The sequence below is a fragment of the Lontra canadensis genome, unplaced genomic scaffold (assembly GCF_010015895.1).
Source record: "Lontra canadensis isolate GAN:19392208 unplaced genomic scaffold, GSC_riverotter_1.0 scaffold6, whole genome shotgun sequence".
Classification (NCBI taxonomy): domain Eukaryota; kingdom Metazoa; phylum Chordata; class Mammalia; order Carnivora; family Mustelidae; genus Lontra; species Lontra canadensis.
In genome coordinates this window covers 8,950,417-8,966,895 of record NW_022631000.1, presented here as the reverse complement: position 1 = coordinate 8,966,895, position 16,479 = coordinate 8,950,417, and the positions used below count along the sequence as shown (strand labels likewise).

At 36.9% G+C, this 16,479-nt stretch overlaps 2 protein-coding genes across 2 annotated transcripts in view; one reads left to right on the top strand and one right to left on the bottom strand.

Annotated features, from left to right (window-relative positions):
- Positions 1–5,854, bottom strand: part of HHLA2 (HERV-H LTR-associating 2) — a 132,941-nt gene extending 127,087 nt beyond the window's left edge. Inside the window, exons 1-2 of the mRNA XM_032852123.1 lie at positions 5,785–5,854; positions 5,244–5,394 (exon numbers count right to left, since the gene is read on the bottom strand). The gene's annotated coding sequence lies outside the window, so the exon portion shown is untranslated. The remainder of the gene's footprint in view (positions 1–5,243; positions 5,395–5,784) is intronic.
- Positions 5,855–6,126: 272 nt separating this feature from the next.
- Positions 6,127–16,479, top strand: part of IFT57 (intraflagellar transport 57) — a 53,467-nt gene continuing 43,114 nt past the window's right edge. The window contains exons 1-4 of the mRNA XM_032852122.1: positions 6,127–6,454; positions 9,143–9,305; positions 10,097–10,215; positions 13,191–13,281. Coding sequence (XP_032708013.1) covers positions 6,243–6,454; positions 9,143–9,305; positions 10,097–10,215; positions 13,191–13,281 — 585 coding nt within the window. The 5' untranslated portion in view covers positions 6,127–6,242. The remainder of the gene's footprint in view (positions 6,455–9,142; positions 9,306–10,096; positions 10,216–13,190; positions 13,282–16,479) is intronic.

Sequence of the window (16,479 nt, the reverse complement as noted above, 5' to 3'; positions counted from 1 at the left end):
CTCATTGTACCTGTTACAAAGTTCTGTTGAATTTCTTTTCTAATATCTAAGTATCATTTTTCCGCTATCATAATTGTCACTCATCTCAGTTCAGGACCATCTCTCACCTGACTATTCAAATTGCCTTCTGAATCAATATTCACCTTCCTATAGTGCCCCCTCTACAATATTGCTGGAACACTCCAAGATACAAATCTAAGCTTTGCTCTCCCTCCTTCAAAACATATACCCCGGGGCGCCTGGTTGGCTCAGTGGGTTAAAGCCTCTGCCTTCGGCTCTGGTCATGATCCCAGGGTCCTGGGATCGAGCCCCACATCGGGCTCTCTGCTCAGGGACGAGCCTACTTCCCCTTCTCTCTCTGCCTGCCTCTCTGCCTACTTGTGATTTCTCTCTCTGTCAAATAAATAAAGAAAATTTAAAAAAAAGAACAAAAACATATACCCCTACTTATACCCTTCATTAATTATCTCCATCACTTACACAGAGGCAATGAACTGAACTCAGTTCACACATGTACTATGTGTCCCTCCCAAGCCAGAGAAACCATGAAACAAAGCAAAGCCTTGAAATATGTATAACTGTATCAGATTTATCTACCTTGAGAACCAAACTTAGCTAAAGCAGTTAACTATAATCTTAATGGATTTAGAAGACTTCCATTAGTAGAGAAGAACTAGAAACTGAAGTAAACCCAGGACAATGGGTTACAAAACCACTTCCCTTTCTAAGTTACAGAGTCTGTTCTAGTAACTTAGGACTTAATGTGTCCCATCGGTGTTTTGGACAAGAATCTCTTCTACCTCTGGCCCAAGAATCTCTTGGTCCATTGCATGGGAAATTTCACAAATTCTGGTTGGGATGATGATTGGTTCCCAGGTGGGTGAGTATATTTTAACCCTGGAAAACTGCAAAACTAAATACATGAAGGATGAAAGTCTAACCCACTATAGTAATAATTATGCTAAAGAATAATTTGTACATATTTGATACTTAAGTATCTAATGTTTGAAAATTTGACCTGTTAGAGAAACAGACTGATTTGTGATCCCAGTTTATAATATGCAATTGTGTAACTGATTTAGATTTGGTTTTACATTGAAATCTGTTTACAAAGAGTTATTCAACAGAATATATTTCCCTCCCCCCCCCCCCCCCATTTTTTTGAAACCTTAAATTCAGGATATTTTATGGCATCTGGAATGGTTTGTCAGAGAATGTTAAAGCAAATATTGTAAGTGTATGAACAGTTTAAAAAAATCTCTATAGAAATTTAAGTTGTAAATTCTACCCCCCCTTCCTTGACTATAACACATTTCCTACATTTACAAGTTGAGTAAGATTGAAAATCAAAATAAAATTTAAGAACGAGGTTTCTCAATTTTGAACTTGGACATATTAATATCTTCAACAACTAAAGTAGCCCTGAAATAATATTTTGCGTGTAGAGAGGTCATCCTCAAGAGAACCTCACATTGACATACAAATCCAGATTTGGATCCTTGCAACATAGTACATGACAAAATTGGGTCAAATTCCTAAATGACAAAAATGTCCTCTCCTTGAGATGATACATGAGTTCTCTAGTTCACCACAATCTTCCCCACTGCTCCCCATCTCACCCCACCCCCACATTGCTTACATTCCTGGTCCTTATAAAGGCATTTCCTGTTTCAACCCAAGCATCTAGAAAAGTGGTTCTCAACCAGGCCCAGTTGGCAAAGTCTAGAGACTTTTTTTTTTTTTTTAAGATTTATTTATTTAGTTGAGAGCGAGAGAGGGAGAAAGATAGCACACAAGTGGGGGAGAGAAGAGGGACAGAAGAGGGACAGAAGAAGAGGGAAAGGAGGAGAAAGAATCCTCAGGCACACTCGCCACTGAGCATGGAGCCCAACATGGGGCTGTATCCCAGGACCCTGAGATCAAGACCTGAACCAAAACCAAGAGTCAGGTACTCAACCAACTGAGCCACTGAGGCATCCTTGGAGACATTTTTGCTACAACTATGCTGTGAAACATCCTACAATATATAGAACAGTACACAGCAACAAAGAATTATCCAATCTAAAATGCCAATAGTGTTAAAGGCCAAGAAATCCTGACCCAGAAGATATCTAAAATCCTTCAACATGGTCCAGAGGCTTTGGGATGACCTCTGTATATTCCAGAGACTAATCCATTGACATTATATGGGTCACATGTATCTTTTTCCTCATTGTTTATATAGTTCTTTTTTAAATCTAAGTTCTTAAATTTTAATGGGTTTCTCTTTCCTTTAAAATTTGTTTTTTATTTCCTTCAAGAAATCCTTCCCTACTTGAGGTTAAAGATACTCTTTTGTTCTTTTCTAAATATCCTATAAGTATTCCACATTTATACCTTCAAACCAACTGGAATTTATGTGCTGGAATTCAGAGATATAATTTTGTTTCCATATGGATAACCCATAATTCTAAGAGCATTTACTGAGTAGTTCATCTTTCTCCACTAATTGGTAACACCAGTTTTGTCATATACTGAATTTCCAGATTTTCTATTTTCTATTTATTCCTGTGATGTCATTATTTTAAGTTATACCTCGATGATGAAACCACTATCTGATTATCATGATTCCCTCCCCAGTCTTCTTTAAATTTACTTTCATCGGGGCTTCTGGGTGGCTCAGTCGTTAAGCATCCGCGTTCCGCTCAGGTCATGATCTCAGGGTCCTAGGACTGAGCCCAGCATGGGGCTCCCTGCTCAGCTGGAAGCCTGCTTCTCCCACTCCCCTTGTTTGTATTCCCTCTCTTTCTGCTTCTCTCTTGTCAATAAATAAATAAAATCTTAAAAATAAAATAAATAAATATACATTTACATATGATTTTCAGTATCAGCGTTCAAATTCAGTATATATCAGCCTTCTTGTAATTTTATTCAAAAGTGTACTGACTTTAAAGATTGGGCAAAGATAATTAATTTTTCTCATTCATGAATATCATATCCCTATCTGGATTGTTCTATGATTTTCAGTAAAGTTTAACAATTTCTCCATAATGATAATGATACACTTATTCCTGTGTGCTGTATATGGTTTACTTTTGAGGTTTTTGTTTTTCTAGTAACCTTTCTTTAGTAGTAACTAGACTTTTATTAATAGTAAATACTAATAAACACTTTTATTATTAGTAATTAGTACTAGTAACTAGTCAGGCAAACTTGCTGAGCTGTCTTAATAACTTGTCTGTAGATTCCCTTGGAATTTTTTACTTAATCATATCACCTGCAACAGTTTCTTCTTCTGCAATACTTACCAATTTTTATCCAGCGTTCTAGTTCTGATCTCTGGTATGGTTTAGAAAAGTGAGTATCTTCATCTTGGTCTTAACTTTAAAAAACATCGCCTCTAATGCTTCACATTTAAACGTGACCTTTTTCTTTTTGGATTTTTGGCATACATTTTCTATTAGGCTAAGAAAGTTTTATTCAATTAGTGATTTTCTAAGTTTTTAACATCTTGAAGTCATTTTATAATGCAAAGCAGGTTTGCTCTTTAAGCATGCCCACCCAGTCTTGAAGGACTTGTTCTTATATCTGGAGATGCAGCTGGAAAGCCTTCCTCCACCTTCGAACCTGCCTCCTTTTTACTGCCAGCCTTGCTCAGCATCTTTCAGGAAATCCATTTACTTTAAATCTCCCTTTGATCAGAGTACCGTTCAGTTTCCAGAGATTAGCCCATTCAGTCACAAAAGATCTTAAGGGCCTTAAAAATTACCTCCAATCATCTCACAGTTTGTAAGAGATAAAAGTCCCTGTCAGAAGCCTGGCTATTAATTGTGGTCAACACATAGAGTCAGAGATAAATCTCCCAAGATTCCTGAAAGGAGGAATGCACATGCCTCAACACTCTTTTCTCTTCAAGCCCTTGTCTAACTCCTTGGTCAACATGGGAATTAGTCCAGCAAAACTATGAACAAAAATGTACCCCACAGCTTCCAAGTGGCTGAAAGAGCTGGAAGAGGGTTTCAGTGTGCATTCTCACACGAGAGAAGGAAATACTTCCAGCAGGGAAAGAGAAGTGTTATCAACTATGATGGGAAACAAAGGTTCAGCAAACCTCATCCCCAGGCCTTATAAAAATGAAATGACATTTCAGTATTGTTTCCCATCTTTTTTTCTATGAGAAAACACAAAATGTTGAACAGTTGGCTTTTCCTTTCTTTTATTCTTTCTGTGTCACAGTTACCGTGGCACACTTTATATTTTAGTCTTTTTTCTCCTTCACAACAATGAAGGGGAGAAACAATTCTTCATACTGCTTTCAAGCCCGGATGCATCAGTATTGTGCTGGGGAAGAAAATGGCTAGGTTCTGGGACAGGTGGGGTTTTTTTTCCCCCTAGTCAAAACACATATGTTGTTGGAGGGTTTCTCAGCCAAAATACAATGTTTGGCTATTTCATCTTGAGCGCTATATATAACTTTCTGAAAATGTCAAAACATCTTATGCAGGTAGAATGACTTGAGTGAATATCTCCCTGGAACCAATTTACCTGTAAAGTCTGAAACCTTTTTGAGTATCCTTTAAACAGCCAACGGTTGCTTGTTGACTAACCAAGCATCACAAAGTATGCCTCTGAGCTTTCACTTTTCTTTTCCAATTGTAAAAAGCTATATATCTATCTTGTACTCTGAAAGTTAAACAGACTTACTACAATATCCCTCACCCCCAAATGTGGTGGCTGGGGTGGGGAATGCATGGGTGAGAAACACTCTTCTGAGGAAGCAAAGAAAAAGGCCAAATCTGCAGTAGGGTACAGTCAAAGCCAATTTTCCAACCTATCTTTATTAAAAGCAGCTGGCTAATGACTTGCAGTAGGAAAGTAACATTATTTATTTAAAAAGCAACTCTCTGTGGCCCTTCCCTTTGGTTATCTTCTAAATTATTTTATGTATTTCCTTTCTTTGGTAAATGTTAGAAGATATTTGTCTTTCTGATTTTTCGCTTTAATAACTTTACTAGGATCAGAAAGAAGTTAGACGGATAGTAAAATGAAAAGTGCTCCTCCACCCATTTTCTAACAAAAACAAAAATATATTAGATAAATTTCAAAACTTCAGTTATGTCAAAAAAAATGTGACTCTTCTGTCCTCTAGTAGCAGGTATAACATCAGAGATCTCCCTCAAATGACATCATAAACACAAATACATTTCCAGTCTCTTCCCACACATTCTCTTCTCCCATGAAACCTCCACACATCTACCACTTACCTCATATTTTATGCTGCATTTTGGAAAACTGCTTGACACACAAACCTGTTTTGAGGACTGCAAAGCTGTGGGTCAGTTATGTCACCTTTCTTGTTTTCCTAATAGCTGCAGGGTACAGTAGTACCTCTCTTTAGCCACACTTAGAGCTGTCCTGCAGAGAAATTCAAGATAATCCCCTTTATTTTGTTGATTTTAACAAGGAACCCCCAAATTTTATGCAACATGTAATGGGCTTGAAACCAGCAGGATGTGAATTTAGAATTCTTGTTTCAGAGATAGAACAAATCCTTCCCAGTACCTCCTTTCTGCTCATCCTCTTCCCTTCTTTTCCCCACCCCTTCCTTGTTCCAGCGCCAGAATAACAGGGGAGAATTATAATACTTCAAGGTTTATCATATTCCGTTAAATACAGCAAATACAGAAACCTGTTGTTGGAAAGTTCCTGACCCAAAGGGAAACCTACGATATCCACTATTTTTGCAACCGTGAAAACTTTCAATTTTGAGAATAGTGAAAACACAGCAGTGGGAGTCTTCCTTACCCCTTATATTGTTCAGCGCTACCCGCTAACTCGGATACCAGCTCAGCTGCGGCGGGTAACCACCAGGCCGAGCCCGCCCCAAACCAGCTAACAACCCCCGGGAGCGCGCCACAGAAACTCCTTCCTCCCCTCCTCTGCCTGGAGGCGCGGCCCCACTTGGAGGAGGAGCGCCACGCCCCCACGAGGGGGTGGGACTACGTCCCAGCCACCTCCTCCCCAGGGGCGGGGGAAGGGTGCGGGCCCCGCGTGACGTAGTTCAGAAAGCCCGCCCTGGTTGGAGGGAATTTAGAAGGAACGTGGGCGGGGAAGTGGGCGGAGTCTAGTTTCCCTGGTGACGGGTTGCCCGGCGGTCGCCTGGTAACCGGTCGCGGCGGTCCTGGCTGCGGCAGCTCAGGCGGCGAAGGCCGCCGAGGACTGTAGGCCGGAGCCCACGCCGGGCGCTTTCTGCCTGTTTTGTGATGGCGGCCGCCGCGGCAGTGGTCACGCCATCAGGTTTGGAAGATGGAGTGTCTCGGTCCCGCGGCGAAGGGGCAGGGGAGGTGGTCGTGGAGCGGGGGCCCGGCGCGGCCTACCACATGTTCGTGGTGATGGAGGACCTGGTGGAGAAGCTGAAGCTGCTCCACTACGAGGAGGACCTCCTCCGGAAGAACAACCTGAAGCCCCCGTCCAGGTGGGTGCCCTCGTCCTCCAGCGCCTGGGTGCCGGCCAGACCCCGGGGAGATGCCTCCTCCGGCCTCCTGGGGAACCTTGAACGCGAGTTAGCGCTTGCCTCCATCTTCGTAGCCAGGAAAGGGCACTGCACCCCAAACTTGGCGACAGAGGCCTCGGAGCTCACCGAGTTTAGCTTTGGTATTTTTTTAGAGAGTAAAGTTTCAGAATCGCTGAAAGAACCGGAAGACGGCTTGGCTTTCTTAGTCTTTAAAGCACACACACCCCTCCACAAAACACAAACTGTTTTTTTCTGATTATAAAAGTTATAAAAGTACCTGTTGTAGAGGACTCAGAAAAACACAAGGAAGTGCGTAGAAAATACTGATATGACCCATAATCTCATCCCCAAAGATGAATACTGTTACCATTTTAGCTCTATTTCTAGCTTTTGTTTTCCTTTGCGATAATTTGTCCCTACAACTGGTAACTCTGGGTACCTAGGACCTTGCTTGACTTTATATGAAGTTAGTAAACTTGTTGACTAATTGCTGTGTTTTAAAAGACTTCTACCTTTGTGATAACAGTACTTTCAGAAGCTAAGAAGTGGAAAAGACAAAATGACAACTGAAAGAACTGTGTCTATCATACAACCTAAAGTTCTGCCTTTGTTCTGGTCGGGAAAAGTGCCATTAGTTGTCGAGGGTTATGCACAGCTAGCACTTTTTCTCACAATCAGTGTAGCTTAGTGACAGATAAATAAGTTAATACTTAACGTTGTTTATTGTGTAAAATGCAACTTAGATTAAAAATCTGTAATATTTTTGGGGCGCCTGGGTGGCTCAGTGGGTTAAAGCCTCTGCCTTCAACTCAGGTCATGATCCCAGGGTCCTGGAATCGAGCTCCGCATGGGGCTCTCCGCTCGGCGGGGAGCCTGCTTCCCTTCCTCTCTCTCTGCCTGCCTCTCTGCCTACTCGTGATCTCTGTCAAATAAATAAATAAAATCTTTAAAAAAAAAATCTGTAATACTTTCTTTTAATGGCTGTACCTTGGCTTAAATAATTTCCCTCGACAGTTTTGATTTCATTCCTTGCTCTCTTCCAATAACTTGAATTTTAGGATATGTAGGCTCTATGTAAACTGCCCATACTGCTAAGCCAGTCCAGAGTAGGAGAAAATAGTTAGAGGAAAAGGCAGTGTTGCTTGATCTATGATAGGAATTTGGGGATTGGGAGTTATTACTTCAATGAATCAATCAGGATAATATAAACAACCAACATTTTCTATGATAAAAATGCATTTTTGTTCCCAAGTGTATTTTCAGACTAAAAGAAAATGGCCTAAAGTTTCTACTGGTATAACTTCTGTGCTATAATCCAGGATATTTTAAATCATGGATTTGTGTGGCAAATTTAATGGTTCCCAGACTGTGGTTGTCAGATGAGCAGTAGCATGGCTTGAGAATTTATTAAAAATGCAAGGCCACAGTCCCTTTCCAGGTATACTGCATTAGAAATTCTAGGGGTGGAGCCTAGAAGTCTATTTAACAAGCCTTTCTGGTGATTCTGATGCATGCTCAAGTTGGAGAACCACTGCCCTGTGTCTGGAGGATCTGTCAGTATTCAGTCCTCTGTTCTGGAGTTGGTAACAGCCTGGAAAAAAAAAGATGAGTTTTCAGCAGTGGGTACTTTGAAAGCGTTGTGCACATATGCCTGGAAGGACTTCCTGACCTTTTTCTTCCCAGCTACCTGTTATCTTTTAGAACATTTGCACTACCCTGCAGGAAAAAGTTTGGGAAACATGAAAGAGTAGACTGCTGATTTTTATGAAAAATAGTTATAATAGCCATAAATAAAATTATAAATGGCACAAAAAATTAATAATTGCACATAAAACAAAATCAGATCTTTGATCAAACCGACTTGAATATTGTTGGCAAGTTTTATTCTTAACCTATTTAAGTATAAATCGTACATTGATCTTTGTAGGACTATTTGCCTCCTGGCTAGGGGATTGAGCAAAAGTCAACAAATGTTTGTTAGACTGTGGATGTGATACTCAGTGGTTCTTAATCCTGGTACCTTAAAACCATCTAGGTAGCTTTTGAAACATACTTGTACTGGGGCTTTACCCCCAGAAGTTCTGATTTAATTTGTAAGGGAAGAAGCAATGTTTTGTCCAGTAGCAATAGTTCAACGAGCTTCTCGGGTATTTCAAATATGCAGCCAAGATGAGAACAACTGTTTAACATAACTAATGTGTAAGGAACAGTATGTAAAGATACCAGTGATGTTGTAAAAATGCATAGTAATTAATCATTAGAGTCTTTTTTTTCAAAGTCTGAAATTCTCTTAATTCCCAGTTACCATTTTCAAGAGGTACTCTTATTCATTATTCCTGACATGTAGATAATACTGGCAAAAGTTGTACATGATCGATCAGTTTTTTAACATGCCCTGCATTTACTGGGTGTTAAGATCTTTGATCTAATATTTTGTGTATAGTAGTAATTGCTCTAGTTCTATTGATTAAAAACTTGAATATGAGTGTTGTGGATTACCAGAAACTTCAGAGTGAATTATAAATGTCTTTTGATTTTAAAGCCATTAAAAAAAATGTTCTTTAGCAATTTTGAACTTAGTCCATTTAGTTGCTATAGACTTGTTTGCAATATGTCATATTCCATCCTCCCCACCTTGTTTTGAAACAGACACTATTTTGCACTGCCTACCAACCCTGGTGAACAGTTCTACATGTTTTGCACTCTTGCTGCTTGGCTGATTAACAAAGCAGGACGCCCCTTTGAGCAACCTCAAGAATATGATGACCCTAATGCAACTATATCTAACATATTATCTGAGCTTCGATCACTTGTAAGTGTAAACAACTCTCTTCTTTCAGAATGTTGTCAAGCTTTGAATTTTAATATTGGTTATTCAGTGTAGATGCTACCCTTCTAGATTAATTTTCTGTGAATAACTATGTCTATTCACACACATACATATATAAAATTATATCTGGATTTTTCAGATAAAACCTCAGAATGTTTGGTATTATAATATTAATGCTACTTCTAAAAATGTTCAATGTACTCTTTATAGCTGAAAGTAATAATACTTTTTCTTAATCTTGTTATGTCTCAGAAGTATATTATTTGGATACTTAGTTTTCCTTCTAAAAAATGCTAGTAGGAAGTTGAAACACTGTATTTTGAAAGGGAGCTTTGATTTAATAGACCATGATAGCAGTTGTACTTTTCATTTCTGACTTTTCCTGAGGGACAGGCAGTAAGAATTTTTGGCACACATGTTATTAACTTTTGACAAGTGATTCACTCTGTCCTTCCTATGATTGTTTAACAGTAGGATACCGAGGCAGTAGTGGTCTTTTTTCACCCTAACAGGATCAATTACTTGTTCTATCATGAGGTTATTGCCTTTCAATTTGATACCTTTGACAATAAAATGTCTTCATTTTCCTGTAGTTTTTATGTATCAATGGACTAAAAAGATGGATTTCTAAGAAGCAATATAATAACAGTTATTTTAAATCCTATTTGAAAAGTAGAGAAGTGATACATTTATTCAGTAGTACTTTGCTTAAAATATTTTGACATTTGGAATATAAATAACAAGTAATACCCTGTTTTTCTTTTGTATTTCAGGGCAGAACTGCAGATTTTCCTCCTTCAAAATTAAAGTCAGGTTATGGAGAACATGTATGCTATGTTCTTGACTGTTTAGCAGAAGAAGCATTAAAATATATTGGTTTCACCTGGAAAAGGTAAACATTACCTAACCTGGCAATAGTACTTTTATGTGGATAGCTTTTTCCCCCATGGGTTCAGAGCTATTTAATTGAACTGACAAGAAGCATTTCCTCTTGACTATTCTAAACGGAAAATGCCACAGGTGATTAGAAATGTCTGCATAGACAAAATTGGAATATCTGGTATATTCACAACCAGTTCTGATTTTATCATGCCCCTTCCCAATTCAAATATATAATTATTAAAGGTTTAACTGAGTATCTTCGTCAATGTAGGAAATTTTTTCAAAGTCTACTTATACACACAAAGATAGTTATACATGGGGGTAATTGATAGCTGCAGATTTAAGGAAAAAATGGAAATTAATATACTTTAAATGGGATTTTTCTCTTTTGCTTATAGATACTGGGCAAGAATAATAGCCACCTGAAGAATCCACCTGACACTCTCTTAGGCACTATACATTGCTTCTTTGTCTGACTTGAGAGTGATCTGTTTATAATTCTGTGCTTGTATTTATCCCATGGTATTGAAATCGTTTTTTACAGGTTTGGCTTTCTTGCAAGAAACTATGAACTCTTCATATGTACTCAAAATATGGCAGTTAGCATAGCACTTTGTATATCATAGATGCTCAATAAATGTTAATCACATGGATAAGAGAATAAAATATTCAGAAACTATCAATTTATATAAGATATAGTTAGGAAATACATAATTTTGGTTCTTTGAAGATTGGACTTATTGACTGGTTAGAGATTGTGGAAAGCATTATTTAGGCAAAACCTGAGCAAGCAGTACTTTGGGATGAGAAAAAATTTCTTTGGAAAGGTGTATATATTGTTCCCTGTTAATATCTTAATGTATATTCAATTACATTCTCATGTAAATAATCTATTCTCTTATTAATAAGTACTTTTAAAAAATGTACTTGACTTAGGTCATCATCAACTTGAACCATATGAAATTGCTGATATTCACCTGTGATTGAACTAAAAAATGGCAATTTCATATGCTTCAGCCTAAATATTACCAGTTAGTGCAGTATAAGAAATAACTATATGGATTCACATTACTTCCTTATTAGACTCGAAGAAAAGTTAGGAGATGTGCTACTCCATTTTGGCATTTTTAGATGTTATTAAATTTACTGCCCAATGTATTCTAAATTCACCTGAAGTGATTAATATCTCAACCAGTATTCAGTTTTGTACTTCCTTTGTTTCTAGGCATATCTAATTCTTGACCATGTATTGTGATTTGAATAATTTATAAGGACTGTTAAAATACATGGGGAAGAATAGAGGGAAAATATTGAAAGTAGGCATCAGATAGTATGTCAGCTATGTAATATGTAAATTACATAGAAGTTATATATATATATATACATTTTTTTTTATTTATTTATTTGATAGAGAGAGATCACAAATAGGCAGAGAGGCAGGCAGAGAGAGGAGGAAGCAGGCTCCCCGCCAAGCAGAGAGCCCGATGCGGGGCTCGATCCCAGGACCCTGAGATCACGACCTGAGCCGAAGGCAGAGGCTTTAACCCACTGAGCCACCCAGGCGCCCCTAGAAGTTATATATTTATAGATGATTATTTTATATATTAAATATGTCAAAGCAAATCCTAGAAGAACATTGCTTTTGAGGTAGTCTCAAATTCTAATTAATGAAATAGAGAACTTATTCCTTAAGAAGATTGATTTGGTTCTCAGTACTTTCTTTCCTTAATATTAAATGTTGATTTTTATATTTTATCATTATGTCTGAGGTATAGATTTTTAAATGAGTTTCTAGAAATAAACCTAAATATTTTCAGGTATTTTTAATATGGGAAATACATGTCATTAATCTTGTTGGAGAAATGGTTGTTCAATACTTAGTGTTAGGACCACTGATTAGATTTAGAAGAAAGCTGGAACCCTTCTTATTCCATCAAAATAAATTTCAAATTGGTCAACGATGTAAATGTGAAAAATGAAACTGTAGGAGTACTAAAAGGTCAAAGAGGGGTGGGATGTGTCATGTGAAGGAAAACCTTGTATATATGATGTTAAAACTGCTATCATCCATGCAAGGAAAAGTTGCCAAATCTATGTAATAAGAATTGTAACAGTCCTGAATAGCCAAAATTTTAAGTGATAAACTGGGAATATTTTTAATACAAGTTAGGCAAAGTATTAATTTTCTTAATATACAAAAGGGCAAAGGCCATAAATAGTCATTTCAATGAAAAAGAAACACCAGTAACCAATTAAAACTTGAAAAGGTGTTCACTTACTCTCTTAAAGAAATGCAATTAAAACAAGAGATTTTTCACTTAAATGATTGGCAAAGATTAAAGTTTGTTTGCAGTATTTGTGAACATATGGAAATGGAGTCACTGTTGTTGGGGGTGTAAATTAGGGTAACATTATGGAAATTGGCTTTTGGAACATATGGAAAAACAATAAAATGTACAAAGTTGTTGACCCAGCTATTATATACATTTATTCTAAATGATGGACATAATGATGAATGTACAAGGATGATTTTTTGTTTAGTAAAAAAAACTAGAAACCACCTCAATGTTCAGGCTGTTTCTAGTTAAATTAGTTATGGTACTATTGTTCAGTGGAATAGTGCAGGTGTAGGGGGAAAAAAGAGAAAAATGTATATGTACTTAAATGTGGTAACTTAGTGAAAAAGAATGTTGGATAACAATATGCATTTTATCATCCCAATTGTGTATATTTATTCTTTAAATTTGGAGATGAACATTTTTGCTTCTTTACATAGAGCTAACACAACTAACATAACTAACATAACTAAAAATAGAAAGTTTCAAAAGTATACATCAAACATGTAGTAGTGATTATGAAAGGGGGCATAGTAAAAAAGGACAAGATCTGCAATAGAGGGAATTCTTAAAATTCACATTTACCTTTTTGTCTTGCTAGAATGTTTAGTTTTTAACTCTTATTACATACTAAGCCTTATTATTTTAGACCAATATACCCAGTGGAAGAATTAGAAGAAGAAACTGTCCCAGAAGATGATGCAGAATTAACATTAAATAAAGTGGATGAAGAATTTGTGGTATGTGTGCTACTGAACTTTTTGTTTCTTTTTACCTTTGAATTCCTTTCCCTTCTCTTAATTCCCCCAGACTTCCATTTTTAGGAATGTATTTCATTTCATTGTTTCTAGAGAAGAAACGCTTTTAAATAGGGTACCAAGTATCAGTTGTTTAGACCATTAGTTAAGTTAATGCTCATGTTTTCTAAAGATTGAAGTCTGAATTGTAGCAGAAGTTCTTCAACTGTAAACAGGAAACAGTGGACTGCTAGTTATATGAATAAATAGTTTGTTAGCAACCATTCATGATTTAAAATAGGCCATAAATAATATAAAATTTACAAAAGAATAGTAGGGTTTAGGATTAATATATTCTACTTTGTAAGAACACTGTTCATTTCTCAGGAACTCCTATATGCTTCTAAAATTAGGATAAGTACTATCCTTTAGGAGTTTTTAAAAACACTTTTAAGGGTGCCTGGGTGGCTCAGTGGGTTAAAGCCTCTGCCTTCGGCTCGGGTCATGATCCCGGGGTCCTGGGATCTAGCCCCTCATCGGGCTCTCTGCTCAGCGGGGAGCCTGCTTCCTCCTCTTTCTCTTCCTGCCTCTCTGTCTACTTGTGATATCTGTCTGTCAAATAAATAATAAAAGGAAAAAAAAAAAAACCCACACTTTTAAATACCAACAGTTTTTAAGTTGTTTGGCAGCATCTGGGCCTTGACCATTCTTAACATTCTATTCATATTGTGAAACCATATGATCAAGTCTCTATAACAGATTAAACTATTAACATGGTAGGGAAAAAAAAGCACTTTCTCAGAACCAGAGCTAGATTGACCCTGATATTTTAGAAAGTATACCTATGATCTGAAATTAAAATAGTAGGGACAAAAACCCTTTTTTAAAGTGTATTTTATTGCCATAAACCAATTACATTTTCTAAGTGAATTTTTCAGACATTAGATAAGGGGTGCCTGGATGGCTCAGCCTTTTAAGCATCTGCCTTCGGCTCAGGTCATGATCTCAGGGTTCTGGGATCAAGCCCTGCATTGGGCTTCATGCTCAGCCGGGAGCCTGCTTCTCTCCCTCTGCCATTCCCCCTGCTTGCACTCAAATAAATAAATAAATAAATAAAATCTTTGAAAAGTAAATAAATCATTAGATAATAAGTATATTCTATATTTCAGCTAATTTATTAAGCTATTATATGCTACATTGTTTTCTAGCAAATGCTGAACCTAACCATTAAGTAAATTAGACTATTTCCAAATAGTAGAATATTATGTAGCCATAAAAATTGTTTACAAAGAAATGTTAGTGATATAGAGATGATATTTTCTGCTGTATGCATAAACCCAAGTATGTAAAATATACAAAAAAGAAAAAATAATAATATGTTAACATTAGTTATATATGGGTAGAAGGGTTATGGATGATTATTTCCTTTTTTTAAAGATTTTATTTATTGGAGAGCGAGTGAGAGAGGACAAGTGGGAGAGGAAGCAATAGACTCCCCACTGAGCAGGGAGCCTGATACAGGGCTCAATCCTGGGACTCTGGAATTATGACCTGAGCTGAAGGCAGACGCTCAGCCGACTGAGCCACCCAGGCACCCTGATTATTTCCTTTTCTATGCTTCTTTGTATTGTCAAAGTTTTTAACTTGAATTTTACCAGCAGTATAAATATTTTAAACCATTAATAGGAAAAAAGCTAATTCTGTTATTTATAGAAGGAAAAAGACCATTGTAAAATTAATCAATTTATAAGATATATTTTAAAAGAATGATACATTTTAAAGGTTAAGGTAAGTATATGTTCATTCATTCCACATGTGTTTTATTGAACACCTGTTGAGCAAGACCCTGGTGGAAATGCATGTACATAAGCTCTGAGGCAGGATCGAGCTTAGCTTGATCAAGGAACTTAGAGACCACTGGAGCCAGATTTCCTAAGTATGGTGTATGTATGCATGTGTGTGGTTTAAGATTCACAGGAAAGATAGACCAGGTCCAGATCATTTTGGCCATTTTAAGGAGTTTCGACTTTATTCTTTGTGTAATAGATCTTCCCATTCAGGCTCAGAAAATGTTAAGTTCTTGCATACTCCCATTCGTTGACCTCATTTACTTTACTGAAGTATTTTCCTCATCTTCACTTTTTAATAAGTATTTATTAGTTAATGGTTTATCGATAGAAACCTGGTCCTAGTGCATCGACATTTAGCTTCAGGGATATAACTCAAAACTGCCAGTCAGGGGGAAAAAAAGTACAAAAACCTACTAGTCAGAAAGAAGACTCTGTAGGGATGGAAACCAACTTTGCATTTTTTTGTATCTCCATGTTACTAGTGCAAAGTGGGGTGTTCCTTAAATATTTGACTCATAATCAGCTGTCAGCAAATTGCTATGTATCTTTTAGAAATTAGAGCTCATTTTTTTCTGAGCACTTTTAAAGTCCAAAGCAGCATCATTAGGTGTGTAAATTAGAGAAACAAACTAGAAAACATCCTCTTTGCACATTTCTTCCCAACTGTACAGTAAAGACCTTCTACTATCATTAGACCAAAATGAAGGTCTTCCTTAAGAGGCTGCTGGCTCCCTTATGTCGAGTCTCTTGAATTTTTCCTTTTCTTTCTTTCTTATTGTCATCATGTTGTCTAAGTAGCCCTTCATTACCTCTCCCATCCCTCTTGCTAAGGTGATGAGTGCCAAAAAGCGTTTGAATGGTGGGATGTTACATTATTTTGTTGCCAGAGTTTGTGCGGTGGCTCAAGCGTGGAAAAAAATTATTTCTGACAGAGTAAAGTTCTGCTATAATCATCTAGAAATTAGAATCCTTCAATTTTAGACTTGTCAAGATAGGACACGTTGATAACTCCTTAAAAAAAGATAAAAGAAGTATTGATCACAAAACAACATTTTCACCTGCTGTATATAATCATATACTTAGTAACTGGCAGTTAGAGAATTAAGAGGGTACATAGTACTTATTAAGCAAAGAAATAGTGGGAAATTATTGAGTGTCTTCTATATTACTGAAATCAGAATCCTCTTAGTTTATTTTGAAACTTTTTTCTAAGTCTGTTTATATTTGAATTCCTTTTGAATGCTCTCTTAGTAATATTTAGTAACATAAATCCTTTTTTTGACTGCCTACTATTAAAGCTTTTTACCTATTAGCATTTAATCCAGTACTAATTCAACGAGTATTTATTGAT